Source organism: Eubalaena glacialis, chromosome 2 (genome assembly GCF_028564815.1).
Source record: "Eubalaena glacialis isolate mEubGla1 chromosome 2, mEubGla1.1.hap2.+ XY, whole genome shotgun sequence".
NCBI lineage: Eukaryota > Metazoa > Chordata > Mammalia > Artiodactyla > Balaenidae > Eubalaena > Eubalaena glacialis.
In genome coordinates, this window is record NC_083717.1 from 180,325,502 (window position 1) to 180,347,060 (window position 21,559).

Consider the following 21,559-nt stretch of genomic DNA (forward strand, 5'->3'; position numbering starts at 1 on the left):
TTTTTTTTAATTTTATTTATTTATTTATTTATTTATTTTTGGCTGTGTTGGGTCTTCGTTTCTGTGCGAGGGCTTTCTCTCGTTGTGGCAAGTGGGGGGCCACTCTTCATCGCGGTGCGCGGGCCTCTCACTATCGCGGCCTCTCTTGTTGCGGAGCACAGGCTCCAGACGCGCAGGCTCAGTAGTTGTGGCTCACGGGCCTAGCTGCTCCGCGGCATGTGGGATCGTCCCAGACCAGGGCTCGAACCCGTGTCCCCTGCATTAGCAGGCAGATTCTCAACCACTGTGCCACCAGGGAAGCCCGAGCTTCCTTTCTTATACATTTCTAGCTAGTGCAGAGGAGTGAGCTTTGGATGAACAAAAAATATGTTGGATGGTGGAAATACCTAGAAAATGTTGATCTCAATGACTTTCATTTAATGGGATAGGGGTTACTCTCTTCTGCCAAGCCTCTCGCAGTCTCTTCAAACCCTGCAGTAGGCCTCGAAGAAGTGGGGCAACCCCATCCCCTTCCAGTCAATCTCTTGATCACAAAAGTCTCCAGGACAGAGACCAGCTGCTGTATTCACCCACATTTAGTTTATACCTAAACTGCAGGGAACACAGACCAACCCTCTGACAAGGCTCAGCAAGCAGCCCACTGGTGACAGAAATCCAACTCCCCCATCTAGAGAAAGTCTGTGGAAACTTCTACCACTTGGCTTTGCAGGTTGGGGGATACCAACCTCCCCTTCCCCCGCTCCCCCCAGAGAGGAGAGAGAAAAGCCTCCCATACTAAGACCCCTCTCAAGAGTCCTTTTCCCTTCCAGGCTCTTCTCATATAAATTCAGGAGGTCCAGTTCTGGGGCTTGGGGTGGGGAAGAGGGGGAGAGAAGTCATTTCACCTAAGAGATTGACATTACCTCATTTAATTCCTATTCCAACCCTAAAGAAATGTTAAGTAAAAGCCCCATTTTCCCCATTTTATAAATTAAAAAGCAAAGAGATCGTTGTTATCTAGCATTTTTAAGGCTTGGGTGACATAAAAAAGATGATTCTGTTACCTAAAGTACTTTGAAAGTGAAGAGAGAGAGCAAGACTGAAGATGGATCACGCCATTCTATAAATTCTAAAATAGAGTCACCTAGGTCAAGGTTAGAGGACTCACATAAGGCCATCCCAAGCACCATTAGACAATGTATCAGGACTGAGGAGCGGGGAAGGGGACACTCAGGAGCAAAGTCCTCCTTTCTACGCAAGCAGAGTCCATCTCCTGAGCCACTGGTCGCCCCAGCCTGAACCTGATGTCCAGAATTCACTGCCCAGTTCCAGGCCTGCTGCGGTTTCGTTAAACGCCCATCTGGACCATGAGAACGAGTCTATCAGTACTTCAGAATCGTTATCACTTTAAATGTGACTAAGCACGGTCTGGATTGAGAGCCTTAAAAGAAACGACCATAAAATTTAAAGTTATTGGACTTCCCTGGTGGTGCAGTGGTTAAGAATCCGACTGCCAATGCAGGGGACACGGGTTCGAGCCCTGGTCCGGGAAGATCCCACATGCCACGGAGCAACTAAGCTCGTGCGCCACAACTACTGAGCCCGCGTGCCGTAACTACTGAAGCCCGCGTGCCTAGAGTCCGTGCTCTGCGACAAGAGAAGCCACCACAATAAAAAGCCACGCACCGTAACAAAGAGTAGCCCCGGCTCTCCGCAATTAGAGAAAGCCTGTGCGCAGCAACGAAGACCCAACGCAGCCAAAAAAAGAAAAAAAAAAAAAGGCGGCTTCAGCAGTATTCCAGATGAGAACTATGGCAGCCAGCACTAAGTCATCAGCTGAAAGAGTTGTATAAATGGTCAGATTTAGATACGTTTTGAAGGCAGAATTTGCAGAGCGTACTGACAAAGTGGATGTGGGATGAAAGAGAAACAGGAATTAAGTGGGACTTCTAGGTTTGGGGCCTGAGTGACTATGGTGTGCCGCCACCTGTCAAAATGGGGGACAGTAGGGAGAAGCAGACTCTGGGGCAGGAAGAGGAGCAAATCGAGCGCTTGGTTTTAGGCGTATCAAATTTGAGAAGCCTGTTAGGCACCCAAGTAGAGATGTCAGTAGGGTGTGCAAGTCAAGTGCTCAGGGGCAAGACAGGACTAGAAATGAAGTCGGGTGCACTTTAGTATATAGATGCTGCTTTGAAGCCTGGGTCAAGCCAAATCCCCTAGAGGACGAGTGTAGATGAGAAGATGGCCAAGGATTACACCAGCAAAGCCGACTGAGAAGAAATAGGCTTAGAAAGAGAAGAAGCAGGAGAGGGTGGGGTCCCGGCAGCCAAGGAAGAGCAGGGTGCAGGGGGGAAGGGATGAGCAGAGGTGCGGTGCTGCCCAGGAGTCAAGTGCAAGAACTCCTGAAATGACCACTGGGTGAAGGTCACTGTCACTCTGACAAGCAGCATCAGTGGCGTGGCAGCTTAGGGGAAACGGGGTGGAAGGAAGGCGAGAGAGGAAGATTATACAACTCTTCTGAAGAAATCAGCTGTAAAAGAGAAGAGAGATACGGCACCGTGGCTAGAGGGCATATGGAACGAAGGAAAAGGCTTAAGAGGTAAAATATTACAGCATGTTTGTAACCTGATGGGAATGATCCAGCAGAAAGGGGGAAACCCATGTGGGCTGAGGAAAACGTACATTTAGGAAGAAGCGGTATAAATTCTTCAAAAGGCTTGAAAAGCTGAATAACCTTTATTTACTCAAAATGTTGATTAAAAAAAAAAATTCCATTTTAGCTTTCGTGAATTAGAATAATTCTAGTTACTAGCTGAAAGAAATCTTAGAGGCATATCAGTAGTTATTAGAGGTTGGTCCAAAGCTAAAACAGAAATAAAATTTGACATCCAAAAGTAAAGAGATTATTATAAAAATGTTATCTTTTTTTTTTTAAATTTGCCTTTCTAGATGATATACTATAGTTCGAGATGAAAACTTCTAAGCTCATCACCTCCCACAGTTTCTGTGAGCAGGGTATACTTACAGGCTGCACTGATTCAGTCTGTAAAACTTGTGTCGCGCAACACAGAGTCTCCACACGTATTTTGCTGTTTCCATGTCTTCCTAGCAAACAAAATATGCACAAAGTAAACAAAAGCACATCTACAACTTGATACAGAGCTTACCTGAGAACAAGACAGAATTGGGTGACATATTATTTCAAAGTCACTTTCCACACATTGGGATTCTCTCATTTTCTAAAATTGCACCCCTCGTATGCATGTTGTAATTAGGACTCAGATTATGAAGACAAACAAAAAGCTGCTACACAGTGTGATTCTTATATTAAACAGTTTCAAAATGACTTAGAAATTTTAAAATTATGAAAATGTCCGCTTTTACTACTGATAGCTAGATACTCAAAGACATTTTTAAATAAAACGTTTTTATTATTGACTAGATACTCAAAGACATTTTTAAACAAAATGACTCAGTGACTCATTGCTTTTGTCAAGAGTAAAAGTAACTGTGAAATGGTATTTCTAAAGAGCTGTTCACTTATCAGTGGAAGTTAAGATACCAGTGTTTACTCTCTCCCATACTTAATAGTCCCTTAAATTTAATTTAGAGATCATAATCAGATAGTATTTATCCAAAGACTCATTCATTCATTCAACAGTATTTACTGAGCAACTAATTCTTGCTAAGTACTACTATACAAAACGTTATAAAGTATTATAAAATTTTATGTTTTATAAAACTATGAAATACTATAATTTTAATGCTACCCCCCCCAAACACACATACACACAGAAGTGTTAATTTTCAGGAAAAACATTACATACAGATTCCTAATGTTTACTCACAGTCTGAAACTGGATGGTCTCCTCTTTATTTGACAGCTCTAATGCAAAAAAGGACTTATTGTGGGACATGTTAGCAATATCATGCCACCTAAAGAACAACAAACAGCAAATGGCAATGTGAGTGCTCAGGTTTTTTACTAAGAGATAGAATATATGAGTTTTTCCTTTTTGAGCTTAATATATAAGCTACTATTTGTTTATCATTTTAGAAAGAAAACAGTGGTTTTAATCAGCTCGCGTGCATTTTCTAATTGAAGCTAGTGGCAAGAAGTAAAAGCATGTATACTAAAATGAAGGCAGAGTATTTAAAAATGTAAAATCTATTTATCCTCATTTGCTGCACTAATTTGATCAAATATCCCACTCTCAGCTGGTTGCCAATGCCTCCTTCATTCATTCAACAAACATTTTAAAGGATACCCACTATGATAATACCAGAAATTGTGTTAGGTCCTAGGATACTAAGATCAGTAAGGGACAGTGCTTCCCTCAAAGGGGCACAGATGGAGGGTAGGGCTGATAGAGAGCACAGAAGCAGACAAATACTGTTAAGTTCTGCAGGTATACAGGGCAAAATAAGGCACAAAACTAGAGGAGAGCTGCTCTGAAAAGCTGGTGGAGCAGGGTGAAGATGAAGTTCCAATCCAAAGAGTGAACTATTCTGGGTGTGTTCACCAGGATTCAAACTCCGATTTGGAACTTTCTAACTCTATTTTACCACGTTCAGATTTTATATATTAATATTTTATTTTATTACGTAACTGTATAATTTTATAAAAGGGAAAAATAGGTCTGGAAGAACAAAATCTATCCCTCTTTATCCTTCTCCACTATATTAGATTTATTTAAATTTATTTAATTAAATAAAATTCATTTGTAGTAATTTGGTGCTTAATTGTTAAACCTAAAGATTATTAGCATCATATTAAAGTAGGCAATTTTAGAATTTCCTATCCAGTGAGATAAAGGAAGCCTTTATCTCACTTATCCAGTGAGATAAAGGAGATGTCTCCCAATGTCAGGGTCCTGCCCTTCCGGTGCAGGCCAGATCCATTTCCACCCCCTACCCCGCAGCTCAGCATGTCCAGAAGACAATGAGCAGCCTGGGGACATGAGAGCAATTGCCAAATGGGAGCCACCTGACCCAGTGCAGTACAGCCTAGGAGTGGGGATCTACTCCCCAAGCCGGGTACACGTTCTGTGGTCCTAATCACCACGGAGAATTCAGGGCCCAAAAGATAGTAAAGCAAAGGAAATGAAGGGACAAAGAATACCGAAAAGGAAATTTAAATCACCTGAAATCTCATTGTTCAGAGCCAGCCACTGTTAGCACATTGCTATATATCCTTTCTGTCCTTCTTACTAGATACATTCCAAGATTTCCACAAATGGATAGTATCACTTTTTTATAATCAAGAAAAGAAAAATCAACATTATAAGAAGTAATTGAAATTTTTTTAGATGTTGGTATTTTAGGAATTTTGGTACAAACTAGAATCAGAGAAAGGCCTAGAGTTTCCACAAGAAATAGCCCTGGAAACCAGAGCTCAAATGAAAAATTCACACCAAAACAAAGAATGACCTTCATATGGTAAGAAAAGGGTCACACATTTTTAAGCATTTCATTAAGCAGGCCATCGTTACAAGCACTATTTTCTACAATTTGGTTTGAAGAAAGTATCTTATAAAAAGAACCATTGCAGTCAGGTGGTATTTTATTCTAGGAAGGGCATATTTCCATTTTCTAGTGAGGCCTTGGGAGAGATTTACTTGTGAGCGATATAACTAGCACAGGTACTAAAAAATACCACCAACAGGAGCCACAGAAAGTGCACAGAAAGATGTAAGAAAAATACCTAAATATCACAGGAGGCCTTCCATTCTTATGTTTCACAAAGATACCTTCGAGACACGCTCCGATGGATATGTCGCTGCCTTGGCTATCCTAAGAGGAGAAAGCGGAAAAGGAAACACTCGGGCAGCTGATGCATAAGAACCACAGTGACCACCTACTTCCCTACTCTTGTGTCCCAGATAGGAAATGCTCAGCAGACCTATGCTGAAGGCAAAAAGTCTGCAAGGTATAAATGTATCATCTTGTAAATACATATGAAAACAGAGTTGGGCTCCTTAAGGAACTCTTATTTCAAGAGCACTTCCAAGAACAAAGCACAAAACAGGAATGTGTTTTACTACAAAATTTTGGTCACAAGGACCTCAGCTTTTATGTTTCTTTGGCCTTTGCACAGAAGGGCATCCCTGGGCTTCCCCGCTCTTCTGGCAGAATTACTAAGATGCCTTTGGCGAGCCCAGTCTTCGTGCCACGCTTACCTTGGCAGGGTAGCTCTCTTCTCCATAGCCGTCCATTCTCTCTATCTCCTGCATGTACAGCATTTCAGCATCAGGAGCTGTCAGCCCTCTGCAACCCAAAAGAAGTTAGTCAGATTGTTCACAAAACTAAAAAAATTTGTTACGAAAATCTTTTCTAAAAAAACTACATATCAATTTGTCATAAAACATTAGAAACATTTCAGGTTTCTAAGCATCTCTGATTAGTTATATCAATGCATCAGTATTTACTGAAAACCAACTGCATGCAAAAGCACTGTGCTGAATGCTGAGGGTTAGTTATGTAAGATCCTACCCCTTGTACTTCAGGCAGGTAAGGGGAAAGGCAGGAAATAAAACCACCCCCTAAAAAAAATCTTCAGTGAAAGCTAGAATTCTTTCTAGACCACCAGAGTATCAGGCAATACTAAGCACTGTGTGCTAAATTGCAAACGGTAAGTGCTGCAAGTAAGGGTTAGAAGATGGAAATCCTTTTTAGCTCCGGTGACAGGATTACAAGAATGGGTGTGTAGGTAGGAAGGCACTCACCTGCACGGACACGTGCCTCTCCAGCCCCATCTTCTGCTGCTCTCCCACACCCACAAGGCACCCCACACTGCGACCATCCCAAACGCAGCATTTTCTTTGAATATACCACATTCCCTCGTGCCTCCGGGCCTTTGTACATGCTAATCCCGCTTCCTGGTATACCTATCACCCACTTGTGCACCTGGTCAATCCCTAATACCCTTCAAGACTCAGCCTACATGTCACTCCTTCTTTGTCACCTTCTGTGACTGCCCTGAGTCTAAGTCAGATGCCCCTGCTCTGTGTAGAACCACCACATTCTGTGCACACCTCTCCCCCGTACCCATTATCAGTATTACTATTACAATGGGCTGTCCTGCCTATCCCTTAAGATGCCAAAGCAGGGAATACATTCTTTGACGGCAAATCATTGTTCTATTTATCTTTGTGCCACAGCATTGAGCACTCTGCCTCATGCAGAATAACAGCACTAAACTCTCTTTTAAGGAGATGCACAAATGAATGAGTGAAAATAACAAAAGATAGAGTGATGTGTGCCTGAGGGATTAATTATGCTGGGGAAAAAAAAGGTTCATTTGGACAGCAGAAGGTAAAGCTGGAATGGCAGGATTTAACCAACTTGTGGGAAGCCTTTAATCCCAGGGGTAATGAACTTAGGCTGGTGGAAAACAAGAAGAGATTCATGAACATTTGAGGAGAAGAGGGGAGACAAGTCAAAAGTGATATTTTAGGAAGATTAATCTTTTGTGAGTGACTGTATGGATTTGAGTGGGGACAGATTAAAGGCAAAAGGTTATTTTTAATGGGAGGGGGTGAATAATAGGTTATAATTAGACAGACCTGGGTTCAAATCCCACCTCTACCACATGTAACTTTGGGCAAGTTATTTAGTCTTTGTGAGCTTGATTTTCCCAATCTGTAAGGAGATAGTAACATTTACCTTAAAGAATGGTTATAAGAATTTAATGATATATAAAGTACTTGGAACTGTGTGGTATTTGGTTTAGAATAAAACCTAGCATTCTCTAGGACAGGGTTTTTGGACAACACATACAGATTCACTCTCAAAGAAAGTCACTCTCTGCCCAGAAGCAGGGGTCAGGGCAATAAGCACCACAGCTCTCAGCACAGCTCCCCCAGAGGACAGAGACACAGCTTCCAAAGGTGTAAAGGGGGGACTAGGGGGGCGGACACAAAAGAAAACATCACATCTGCCACATCACAAAAGAAAACATGTCTCCCTAATCTTGCATTAACCTACACAGGACCGAGTCACCACCAAAACCTTTAAGACATGGGATGAAGAACTGTCATCCTTCAGTGACTGCAGCTTTCAACTTTCTCTGTTTCATCAACGATAAAAAATGAATAATACATGAGTTAATACGGGTAAGTGCTCATAAGAGCACTTGGTACGCGGTGAGAGCTCTGCAAAGGTTGGCTCCTGGTAACTAGCAGTAGTAGCAGCCAGCAGTAGTAAAGTTCCAAATTTAATGGTGTCAATGCATGGTTCAAATTCAAAAAGGTATTAGTTCTAAACTATTTCCACTTCTCAGCATTACCTGTATTTCTGATGCAGTAAGGCCACTTTTTGGGTTGCTTCCTCCAATACTTTTTCATCTTGTAACCACTCCTGGAAAAAAAATACTGCAGTAAGTATGTAAACAAATCACCCAAATTTCTTAGAAGGAATCCGTGCTACTGACTGTTACTGACTCTTGCCACCAGCAGGCAAAACTAGGGCTAGTGTTAATGTGTGCGAGCTTTGCTTAAGGACATAATCATGATCTTTCTAAGGAATTACGTGGCTTCTGCTCAGGAGCCAAAACACTTGCCCTGCCTTCTCAATTCACCCCAGAGAAAGTTTCAGATGTTATTTCAGTTTGGTAACATCATCAGCCAGTTCCAAGCCCAGCACGTAACACCTTGTGCATGCCCTGGCTGGTTGTGTAGACACTCAGAAGAGCGTACCACCTCCCGTAGTTGTTCCAACACACAGTTTCCCTGTCAATTCCATCAGTAGTGACTTTAAAATGTAGAAGGCAGTGTCTTTTTGTCATCTACTCCTTAATTTGCGGATGAGAAACCAAATCCATTTCAACATAACTCTGTCAGGTTTTGAGCCTTCAGTTAAAAGCAAAACCTCTATGTGGTTCCTCAGAAGCTGGCAATCTGTCCCTCTCTTTAGACTCACATCCGAACACAAAATGAATTTCTCTGGCTGCAGTCCAATGACCACAGACCCTTCTGTTTCTGTGGGTTTACAAGGACCAGAAGACTATAACAGGGAAAGCATTTACACTTGAGCTGTTTATAAGAGGAAATTGATTTTTTAAACTCTATTCCTGCCTAGTAAGTCTACTATATGGACTTCATTTCAGGGAATATTAAGGGTATGGAAATAAATTGTTTTTAAAAAGGCCCAATGTCAAAAGCATTCTTACCACAGGAAGCAAGGCAAATTTCTGAAGAAAATCCTGGGATTCATACTGATCAAAGTCACCAAAATCAGCTATATAAAATGACAAATATTCACATGTCAATTATGCTTAACTGGAAGCAAAACATGCAGAACTAAATTCAATATGCAGTATACAGATGGTGTGCTTATGATTTAGATGTCAAATTTGCCTTATAGCTTATAAAGGGTATACTTTTAAAATAACCTTTTAAAAACATTAATTAGGTAGATTCATGTGTCTTGACTTGGAAAAAACGCCTTTTAATAAAGTGAAAAAAACCAAGTTACAAACTATATATAAACCATCTCTTTTTTTGTCATTAAAAAACAAACAAAACCTACTTTGTAATCATGTATGCTTACTTATGCACAGAAAAATGTCAGGAAGAAACCAAACCATTCATGGTAGTGATTATCTCTAGGGAAAGGAATTAGATCATCTGAATATGTTACAGCAAGATGTATTTGTTTAGAAATTTTTAATTGTTCAAAAAATTGATAGTTCAGCAAAAAGCTTAGGAAAAACTAACTCTTAAAGCCAAAGATGACACTTAGGAAGCTTCAAAGTACCTTGAAAAGGAATGTGGCTCCATGTGTATCAGGCATTTATTTGTCTAGAAATGATATATGTCTCCATGCCTGCTAATATCTGATGGAACTTTATTAATGATTCTTCTGATTAAATTTCAATTCCCAAGATTAAATGCCAGTTATCATTTGAAATAATGCCCCATCAGAAGTCTTTCCAAAGTACATTACATACATGTAAATACATATAGATTAGACATGTGAAAAATGACAGTTAATTCAAAAATACTTGTGAAATGCAAAACTATCTATTATGATTGACGATGCTCTATAACCTAGGACAACTGAGAAACCAAACAAATGACGTACGCTTAAAGTACAAGCGAATGTAACCTCATCAACCACATTGTTTGGCTGATCTTTCTTCTGAAAATACTAGCTAGCAGCAGATCAAGTCCCTGAACTAGAGGAATACAGAGCATATTAAATGCTATACATGTGTGTGCATATGTGTGTATTTCCTCTCTATTTTTGGTCTGTGTGCTCTGTTGACATAACATGCTTAACCTTCCAGAAGTCTCGTATTTCACTGAAGTAATCCAAACTCATTTTTTTCCCCACAAGGAAGCCCCTTAGATAACAGAATATTTCAGTAATATAAAAAACTACTTTATAGTAGTTATTTTCTATAAAGTCAGTTACTTTAAGAATCCCTTGCTGTTTCTGTTTAACACACATTTTAATCTGATAGATCTATTATATTATCAATTGCCATTATTTACCTTGAACAGCTAAGCCTGCTAGCTGAATTGCTTGTTCTAATGTACAAGGAATGTTTCCTTCCAAGATATCTTTCTTCAGCTGCAGATAATACTGATACCTATAAAAAAAAAAGGTCAATTTTTAAAAGTCAATATCAGTATTACCTCCACTTGAGACACAATGCATTTTATCATAATTTGGTAGAGGAGCATAAACTAGCCAAAACCTTAAGCTCAGACGATTTCGAAGAACGACAGGAACATCCTTGACCATATCTATACCGACAAACACACACACACACACACACACACACAATATAATCAATTTATTGAGTCACTTATCCTTAATTGTAGTTATTTGAAAGCTACAAGCTACAACCATCTAGAAGACAGCCGGTCATCTGTCTTATACCCTGTAAAAGTCTCTAAGTTTTGTCCTTTTTCGTTGGAGACAGAGAGAATCAATGGCCAATCTTTACTTTAGAAACTCTGACTAGTAACTTGGTGATGTAAGACTTTCCTAGCCCTGGACAGTAAAGCCAGAAGAAAATGGTTCCTGACATTTCAGACCAGCCTTATATTAAAATATTCTTTGATGAAATACCAAAAAGAATAGTTGCTAAATTCTTTCTTAATATTCTTGTGATGTGGGTTTACTTCTGTTTATGCTTTCAATATATAGGGTATTAGTTACCAGCACAAGCTTTAGTCAAGCAGACCTAGGTTAAATTCCAGATCTCTGATTTAGCATTTTGCATGAACTTGGGCAAGTCATAATCTGTGGGTTTAAGTTATCTCTAGTAAAATGAGGGCACTATCACCCCTTCACAAGGCTGAACATATCAAGGAATATATGTAAAGCTCTCAGCGTAATACTAGAACATAGCTGGATCTCCATTTTGATAAGCTCTATAGTGAAGATTTATTCTGCCTTCCGCTTATTTTTTCACTTAGGTAATTACTAGGGCCTACTATGCATCAAGCATTGTTCTAGACGCTGGGGATACAGTGTTGAACAACGATCCAGCAACTCTCTGCCAATACGGTCTATAGAACCATCTTGAATCCAGAATCTCTTCCAGGTTTGACGTCTGTGAAGTTCAACCCAGTTACAATTCACATTTGAATTCCCCTGAGAGCCCACCCTTTTAATCATTTCATATGTCCTTACATCATCCTATTTTAGCTACCTTTGAGGTTTCCATTCTTTGTTATCAAAAAACTTGACCAGAACACCATCCTTTTGAACAAGGATTTAGATCCCACTTATCCCCTTCCACCTGCTAGTAGAACCCACAGACTTCCCTCAATCAGCAAATAGAATGCTGGTAGCTCTGAGATCTTGTCAAAGAAGAAACCTTGAAACATTCTCCCAGGCAGCTCCTTTCAAACACCTAAAGAAGTCTATCTATTGAATATGCTGTCCACATATTCCACTCTAAATATTCTTGGTTCTTTCCTTAAATCAAATCACTGGAAAGCAGGTCCACACTCTAGACTAATGCCTAGATTATGGCATATACATTCCTAACTGGTCTCCTGCCTACAGTCTTGTCACCTATAATCTACCTTCCATGATGGGTGATCTTTGTAAAATGCACATTTCATCATTCCCATCCATTAAAATTCAAAAATGTCTGCCCCTATTGATCTATGACTTTACGACTAGGACATTCCTTTTTTCAAGTCTCTGTTCTCCCCTCGAAGTAATGTCTGAAATTCCCTGAAAACATCAGTTGCTTTTACTATCCCCCTACTTTGCACAAGCTACTCCCTCTAACTAGAAAATTCCTTGTAAAGTCAAGTGAAAAGTCAACTTCTTTACACCCTGTTCATGTTCCCCACATCCCACCCCTAGAAATCCAGTGCTTTAATTAAAGCATGTATTATCATAATATACTGTAATTGTTCATTTACATAGACTGTCAGTTCTACCAGATTGTGAGCAACTCCTCCAGAGTAAGAGTAAAGCATATCCATTTGTATATTCATCTCCCACAGTAACCAATATAATTCTCACATACCATATTATATCTTCAATAAATGTTTAAATAAATGAGTCAAAGTGGTCAGTCGCTGTTTATTCCTCCTGGCTTCTACTTCTCTCTTCAATATTTATGTCTCAGATCTGTTTTATAGCCAGTTCATGCTTATCCCTACAACCTGATTCTAGCTTCTTTGGTTATCCACCTTCTTCCAAAAATTAACTCTGAACTCAGTACTTAAAAAGAGTATTCCACAAACACAGGGCAGTACCAGGTTCTTACTATCTGCAAGGCACTGTGTTAGATATTATGCGAAAGGCAAAGTTAAAGAAAACATGGGTTTAACATCTAAAGAAAAGATACGTACACAAGTAACTGTGGTGAAAGGCTGTGACAACTGCCATCGTAAGTACAAGCAAATTCTAGAATAGTCTGGAGAAGACAAAACTCATTCCAGCCTGAGGGACCACAGAAGCTTTATGGAGGAGGTGCCTTTTGAACTAAAATCAGATGAACAGGATTCCAGTACATATTTATGAAAGAAAGGTCTAGGACACAAAGGTGAAAAGGCATGCAGCACGTTCAGCACACTAGAAGTAGTCCAGCTTCGCTCGAAAGTAATGTTAAACAGGGTTAAAAAGATAAGGTAGTGGTGGATTTTGAAGAATGTGAAAGGCAGGCTCAAGAATCCAAATTCGGTATAAACAAAAAGGTCCTACTGTATAGCACAGAAAACCATATTCAATATCCTATGATAAACCATAATGGAAAAGAATATTAAAAAAAACAATGTATATATATATGTATAACTGAATCACTTTGCTGTACAGCAGTAATTAACACAACATTGTAAATCAACTATACTTCAACTAAAAAAAAAAGAATCCAAATTTGATCCCTTGTTTTTTTCTTTTGTTATTGTCAAGAAAAAAAAGAACATTTAGTTCCTCTATCCCACTCCTTAATACATTCTACACTTGCTGCCTTTGTCCCTTTTAAGTGCACTTATTGGCCAAACTTTTCTGATCTCAAACACCTCCCCCACCTCCCCTTCGCCCCACACCTATGTACAGAATACTGTGGCTACTGGCGTCAGAATTAGAAGGACCCTTCTACACATTTCCTTGAGGAGTAAACACAGATTTTGTTACAATTTTTTAAAATCTCCTCTCTCATTTCATTGTTACAAAGGTCAGAAACAACTCAACAAAAACATTAAAGGTGACATCACTACAAGAAGAGTTCACAGCCAGGGTAAAAACATCATTTTTCCTTTTAATCATTCCTTCATGCCTAGTGAACCCATAACTCATGCAACATGCAGTAAAGCACTGTGACACACCACATACCAGCACCTCCACGTAATACTGAGGCTAAAAATGCAGGGGCAAGAGGGCAAAGTTTAGCCTTATCTCCTGATTCCAACCTTAATTTCACCTTTTTAATTTCACTGGATTTCCTAGAAACAAACAGCACATTATTTCTTACCTGGTAATCTCCTGCTGCAGCTGTGAAACTGAAGGCACATAAAACACCACTCCAAAATAGACGGTAGGTTCCAATGCATATTTATCCAGCTGCTTCTTTAGAGGTTTTTCCAAATCTACCCACCGGCGCTGGTTTTGCTTGTTGTAGTACCAGAGGCTGAAGTAAGTGACCTGGAAAGAGGGAGAATCACTGAAGGAAGCAGAAATGTACAAAAGGATTTAATTGCTCTAATCCATGACCTGGGACCAAGTGACAGTCTCCTATTGCTTCTCTTCTCAGAAAGGGACCACAGCAAAACCTGAAGGGAAAAAAAAAAAAGGAGGCAAGACCTATCTCTATCTACTCATTCAGGAAATAGAGGCGAAAAGTCAGTTACGCTTGCAGACTATTTTTTGAACCCTGCATAGAAAAATGTCTAGACATCAGAATGCAGCAGGTGCTACAGGATTTTACGTAAGTTCAACAAAAAAACGTAAAATGTTTAGTTTTTAAATGATCAAAATACAACATTACCGTAATTAATATTTTATAATAAGCATAACTGGGGTTTGACCTAGTTGAATTCTGACTAGTGTTAATCCACTTGTCACTACGCTCAAATTTGGCATCTATGAATAAATTATTTCATGTAAATACTAAAAATTCTAGTAATAAAGATGTAATTGCAACTTTTCTTTGCCCCCCGCAAAGTTCACTAGATACAAATTTAAGCAACTGTAATGCTATGGAGGTAAATACACATACACACACACACACACACACACACACACACACCACGAGAAAAGCTATATACCTAAAGCAGTAAAATAACTTAAGTGTCTTACTCGGAGGTTTAAGAAAAATGCCCAGATATGAGCATTCAAATCTTAGTTGCTGTGTAATAAACTGTTCTAGTAAATCAATCCTAAACCCTGGGCCTCATCAACCTGAAAAAGTGCTAATGCACTTAAGGGTTGAAATGACAGCCTCAGGCCACTGCTAATATTTACCTCAAAAATCCATTTACAGATCAAGGCAATGGAAAAATCACTGCTTTGTTCTAGATTCTTAGAGTAACACCTTCAAATAGAACTTCCTACGATGATGGGACTCCTCTGTATCTGCCCTCTCCAGTATAACACACATGTGGCTACTGGGGACTTGATATGTGGCTAGGGCAGTGGAGGCACCAAATTCCCAACGTTACTTAATTTTAACTGACTTAAATAACTGCAAACATCTAGTGGCCATTATACTGGATAATATAGCTTTAGAGCAACAATAAAACAAGAACTAACACTCAGGCCATTTCTTTAACCTGTAATCCTCAAAAAATGAGTTTTTAATTTACAGAGAAAAAGTGACCTCAATATTAAAACATGTCCTCAATATTAATAATTTCATCTTACAATTTTTTACAAAGGAAGAACCATACCTTTAAAATGAGTCTATTAATCAAAGAAACTCAACAAGAGTGAGGAATGTATCCATTTTCCCTTTATACCCAAACGGCTAGAATAGTGCAGGAATTCAGTAAATTTTGAATGAAAGAATGAATATTCTCCTGCTTCTCAGTTGCCACCCAAGTCATCACATACGAATGGAATATTTTGAACATCTACTATGTTGGACCAGGTTCTGTTCCAAGAACTAGAACAATATCATAGATTAAATCACCCCCATTACCTTATCAAATAGATACTTGTTGTGTGTGTTAAACTCTAAAACCAGTGTTTCTCCAAGTGCTCTCCTTGGACCACCTCTACCAGAACTACCTGGAGAGCAGTGAGCCCTACAGAGCTATTAAACTCTCAAGTAATTCTCGTACCAGTTAAAGTTTGAAAATCATTGTACTACAGCACACCGCCCCCTTCCAATGTTATGTAGGAGATAGTCATATGAACAACCTATCCTTGAAAAGCTGCGTGGAAATCATTATTTTTGAAAATCCAAACACACTTTAATACAGCACAAAGTCTGAGTCCTACTGTTGTTATTTTCTGAAGTTATGATTATGTTTATAAAATAAATTATATGTTAGCTGTAGGAAAAGAACAGTATCACATTTTTGGAAAACAGGTACTATTCCTATTCCTTCTTTCTTCTGAACTGCAACTTACAGAAAAGAAAAATCTGGTAACAGAAAGATGTTGCTAAAACTCCAAAGTCCTGGGTTTAATTTCCAATACTTGCTCACTGTGAAGTGGAAAAGTCAATCAGTACAATTCGGTTTTCTCAAGTGTAAAATAAGGTATACCTCCCTCATAACTCCATCATGAGACCTAAAATGTGAAACACATATGAATGCATTTTGCCACTAGAAAACCACTATATTTATAAAAGATAATTTAGTTTCACCCACTCTGCTAAACACCAACAAAATCGATTAAAGACCCTGCCAAAAAAAGCTTTCTAATTACATTTATTTGGATTGATTACAACACAATACATTTCTGTTCACTGTATTTATGGTTTGTGTTCTATTTTAGAACTAGACTGCATGTACCATGATTGGTCTATAAAACATACCACTGCTATGCATTTAATTCTATAAATATTTATTTTTTGCCATAAACACAGAAGACTGGGCATTCTTTAGAATCTAAAACTTTTGGTCATAATGGCATATCACTTTTAATCAAAATTAAAAGGTCTTAAAAATACTCTTTGTAAACATTACTTTTCCCTTTAAATCTAGTTGGACCTGAATCCTCCAAACACAAAAATTTAAATAGAATTATAAAACTATAGGTTTATTATATAATTTGTGGCTGCACCTTTTGTGAACTGATCATGATATACAAAAATATCTGAATAATCTGCTGGCATTCTAGAAATAAACTCTGAAAAATCTGCTAAGTTTATTTATTTTAGCAATGCATTTATTATGCCACATATGGATAGAAAATCAAGAAGTACATTTGTAAAATTGCATCATAATTAGCTTTTTTATTTACAAATTATATACCTTATAAAGGAGTAGTAAGAACTTTGTGCAAACAGCTGAATATAGATTTAGCAAATTATTTATTGATTAGCTATTTTAGTCGTAGGAAAGTCTAAGATTTTAGACATTTGAACATTAACCCGCTTTATGTTGTAGTAAAGTATTAGCTTTGGTACCTGTCCCTGTGTTCAAGTTCTCTCTTAAGTAGTAGTTCAGGCTAGCCAAAATAAAGTTTATATCTTGTAAATACTTCCAAGGAGGTATCATATTTTTAAAATTGCTCCAAGAAATGTTTATATACATATGAGTAACTAAAATCTCATAATATTAGAACTCTTGGATTCAATGCTTTCTTAGAATTTCTACACATACATACTGAAATAACAATGTCTGATTCCAGAGATTTTATAATATAATATGGTTTGTTTCTAAGATGAGTACGTAGAGTTTGAGCAATAAAATGTTGTGATTAAATTTCGTCAGGCATAGAATTTTCTGTGTAAGTCCACTTTGGGGTATTTGTCTTGGATGACAACCTTGAGAAGCCGGATAATTAATTCCCTCCCCCCGCAAAAAAATTTAAACCTATCCATAAAGAAAACAAAGGGGGAGGGGGAATCAAAAACAAGTAGAGAACATTTCCTTCCTCATTCTATAGGCCAGCATTATCCTGATACCAAAGCCAGACAAAAGACACCATCAGAAAAGAAATCTATAGACCAATATCCCTTATAACTATAGGTACAAAAATCCTCAACAAAATACTAGCAAACTGAATCCAACAGCATACTGAAAAGATTATACATCATGACCAAGTGGGACTCAACCCAGGAGTGCAACATAAAAAAACAATCAATATGACATATTATTGATATGAAGGGAAAAAAAACAACCATCTCAATTGACACAGAAAAAGCATTTGACAAAACCCAACACTCTTTCATGATCAAAATACTCAAACTAGGAATACAAGAGAACTTCTTGGAAGCATTTATGAAAATCCCCAGCTAACATGACACTGAATGGTAAAAGATTGAAAGCTCTTCCCCTAAGATCAGGAACAAGACAAGTATGCCCATGTTCAACACCACTAGTCAACACTGTACTGGCAATTCTAGCCAAAGCAATTAGGTAAGAAAATGAAATAAAAGCATCCAAACTGGAAAGGAAGAAGTAAAACCATCTCCAAGCACAGATGACATGATCCTATATATTTTTAAAAATCCCAAAAAAGCCCCTACCAAAAAAACAAACAACAACAACAAAACTACTAGAGCCAATAAATTCAGCAAAGTTGCAAGGTTCAAGATCAACATGCAGAAATCAGTATGGATTCCATATACCAGCAACAGAAAATTCAAAAAGGAAATTAAGAAAACAATTCCATTTATAATAGCATCCAAAAGAATAAAATACCTAGAAATAAATTTAACCAAGGAGGTGAAAAGATGTGTATACTGAACAATACAAAACATTGCTGAAAGAAATTAAATGGAAAGATATTCTGTGTTCACAGATTGGAACACTTAATATTGTTAAGATGGCAACACTACCCAAAGTGACCTACAGATTCAAATGCAATCCCTATCAAACTTCCAAGAGCCTTTTTCACAGAAATGGAAAAGCCAATTCTCAGATTCATGTTAACTGCAAGGGGACCCAAATAGGCAAAACAATATCAAAAAAGAACAAAGTTGGGACACTCACACTTTCTAATTTTAAAACTTACTACTAAGCTACCATAATCAAAACAGTGAGATACCAGTATAAGGAAAGACGTTAGATCAGTGATATAGAACTGAGTCCAGAAATAAATCCATGTATCTATGGTCAACTGATTTTCAACAAGAGTACCAAAACTATTCAGCGGAGAAAAAAACAGTCTCTTCAACAAATGGTTCTGGGACAATTAAAGATCCGCGATCAAGAGAATGAAGCTAGACCCTGACCTCACACCATATACAAAAATTAACTCAAGCTGGATCAATGACCTAAATGTAAGAACTAAACCGTAAAACTCTTGAGAAGAAAACATAGGAGTAAACCTTCATGACCCTGAATTTGGAAATAGATTCTTAGATATGATGCCAAAAGTATGAGCAACAAAGGGAAAAACAGATATATTTGACTTCATCAAAATTTAAAACTGTGTGCATCAAAGAACCAAATCAAGAAAACAAAAAGACAACCTACAAAATGGGAGAAAATATTTCCAAATCATATATTTGATAAGGGTCTAGAATCTAGAATATATAAAGAACTCACACAACAACAAAAAGACAAACAACTCATTTTTAAAAACAGGCAAAGGACTTCAACAGATATTTCTCCAAAGAACATATACAAATGGCCAAGAAACACATGAAAAAATGCTCAATCACCATTAGTGAAAACCAACCCAGAACCACAATGAGATACCACTCCACACCCATTAGGATAGCTATAACTTAAAATAGAAAATAAGTCTTGCTGATGAAGTGGAGAAATTGGAACCCTTGTATATTGCTGGTAAGAATGTAAAGTGGTTCGCCTGCTATGGAAAACAATTTAGCAGTTCCTCAAAAAATTAAACATATAATTACCATGTGACACAGCAATTCCACTCCTATATTATTTTCCTAAAATAACTAAAAACAGGTACTCAAACAAATACATGTAAACACATGTTTATAGCAGGACTATTTGCAGTGGCCAAAAGGTGGAAACAAGCCAAATGTCCATCAGTAGATGAAAAGATAATTATGGAATATACATACAATGGAACATTATTCAATCATTTTTTTAAAAAGTAGACACATGTTACAACATGGATGGACTTCAGAAACATTATGCTAAGTGAAAGAAGACAGTCACAAAAGGTCACATGTTGTATAACTCCATTTAAAGGAGATGTCCAGAATAGATACATCCACAGAGACAGAATGTAGACTGGTGGTTGTGAGATGTGGAAGTAGGGAGGAATGGGGAGTAACTGCTTAATAGGTAGAGGATTTCCATTTAGGGTAATAAAACTGTTTTGGAACTAGATAGAGGTAGTATTGTGAATGTACTAAATGCCATTGAATTGTTTACTTTGAAATGGTTAACTTTCTGTTGTGTGAATTTCATCTCAAAAAACATAGTTTTGAAGATCAGAACCACTCAAAATCAAATACAGAATTTTAAAACTTTATTTTTAAATGTTTAAATACATCATATTCAGTGTATTTGAAAAAGTCTAAGGGGAAAAAATGAACCAGAAATAGATGAACCTAGCTATGGGTTAATTATATTTTCTATTTTCTAATATCTATACTTAGGTCAAGATTTTGTACAGTTTGACAAATACCTGGCAAACTCAACTATCTGAACATAAATGAAAAACACTGAATAAGCAAAAATGTGTTTGAGTAATGAAAAATTTGTCAAAATCAAAGCAATAAAGTATATGCCCTTGACAAAGAAATTTCTCCTTCCTCTTTTATGGAATTTTTTTTTTATTTTACACATACTTGTAATGAGTTTAGTAATCTGGTTATCCAATTAAAAGCAGATTAAAAGATGACAAATTATGGAAATTCCCTGGCAGTCCAGTGTTTAGGATTCTATGTACTTTCACTGCCCTGGGCCTGGGTTCGATCCCTGGTTGAGGAACTAAGATCCCACAAGCCCGCAGTGCAGTCAAAAAAAAAAAAAAAGACTTGTTAAATAGCATGTTGGCAGCAGCAGGAAGTGATGCGTAACACTGTTTCACCAAGAGAGAACACATACAAACAAAAACCCTTTCAAAGGAAGTTATAAAGAATTACAAAGGCAAAGTAGTCTGGAGTTATTTTTCAAAGGAACAAATAACTCTAAACATTAATTAGTCATGTATTTAATAACAACCACTGTTGCTAAAAGTTAGTCAGTGTCCTTTTGTAGACACTGAGGGGTAGAGAAGTTTATAAAGCTTTCTAAAAATTGGCATTAAAAATAGTTTGAAAAATAAAATAAATAGATTTATTTAAAAAGGGGGCTTCCCTGGTGGCGCAGTGGTTAAGAATCTACCTGCTAACGCAGGGGACACAGGTTCGAGCCCTGGCCCGGAAGGTTCCCACATGCCGCGGAGCAACTAAGCCCGTGCGCCACAACTACTGAGCCTGCGCTCTAGAACCCGCTAGCCACAACTACTGAAGCCTGTGCACCTGGAGCCCGTGCTCCGCAACGAGAAGCCACCGCAATGAGAAGCCCGCGCACCACAACAAAGAGTAGCCCCTGCGCACCGCAACTGGAGAAAGCCCGCGCACAGCAATGAAGACCCATCGCAGCGAAAAATAAAATAAATAAATTAAGAAAAAAGAAAAGTCTGGACCAAAGAGTTCTCCTTAGTTATAAGGCAAAGTTAGTTACTTCATTTCCCAAATATAGTTAGAAAAATAACTTATTTTATATACAGCTTTACAGTACTTGAGCCAACTGTGGTTTCATTACTTCACTTGTAAGTTCAACCATATTTTCCAAAGCCATAAAAGATATTTCAATTTTTTGCTGTTTGGGGAACTGCTGTTATTTCTATTGATATTTCCTCCAGGGGGCTATTGCAATTCCCATAGCTGCCACTAGCACGGTGTAGTGCCAAGAGCACAGACTGATGGTCCAAAGGCTTGGCTTCTGAATCCTGGCTCCACCACTCACTAGCTCTTGAGCAAGTCACTTCCTCACTGAGTCTCAGCTTATCCACAGGG

The 21,559-nt window shown here is 38.1% G+C and overlaps 1 protein-coding gene across 1 annotated transcript in view; it reads right to left on the minus strand.

The window, feature by feature from the left end:
- PTPN21 (protein tyrosine phosphatase non-receptor type 21) overlaps nt 1-21,559 on the minus strand; it is a 64,204-nt gene that overhangs the window by 23,807 nt on the left and 18,838 nt on the right. The window contains exons 3-10 of the mRNA XM_061181150.1: nt 13,928-14,097; nt 10,476-10,573; nt 9,149-9,216; nt 8,267-8,337; nt 6,159-6,246; nt 5,684-5,772; nt 3,828-3,915; nt 3,005-3,084 (exon numbers count right to left, since the gene is read on the minus strand). Coding sequence (XP_061037133.1) covers nt 3,005-3,084; nt 3,828-3,915; nt 5,684-5,772; nt 6,159-6,246; nt 8,267-8,337; nt 9,149-9,216; nt 10,476-10,573; nt 13,928-14,097 — 752 coding nt within the window. The remainder of the gene's footprint in view (nt 1-3,004; nt 3,085-3,827; nt 3,916-5,683; nt 5,773-6,158; nt 6,247-8,266; nt 8,338-9,148; nt 9,217-10,475; nt 10,574-13,927; nt 14,098-21,559) is intronic.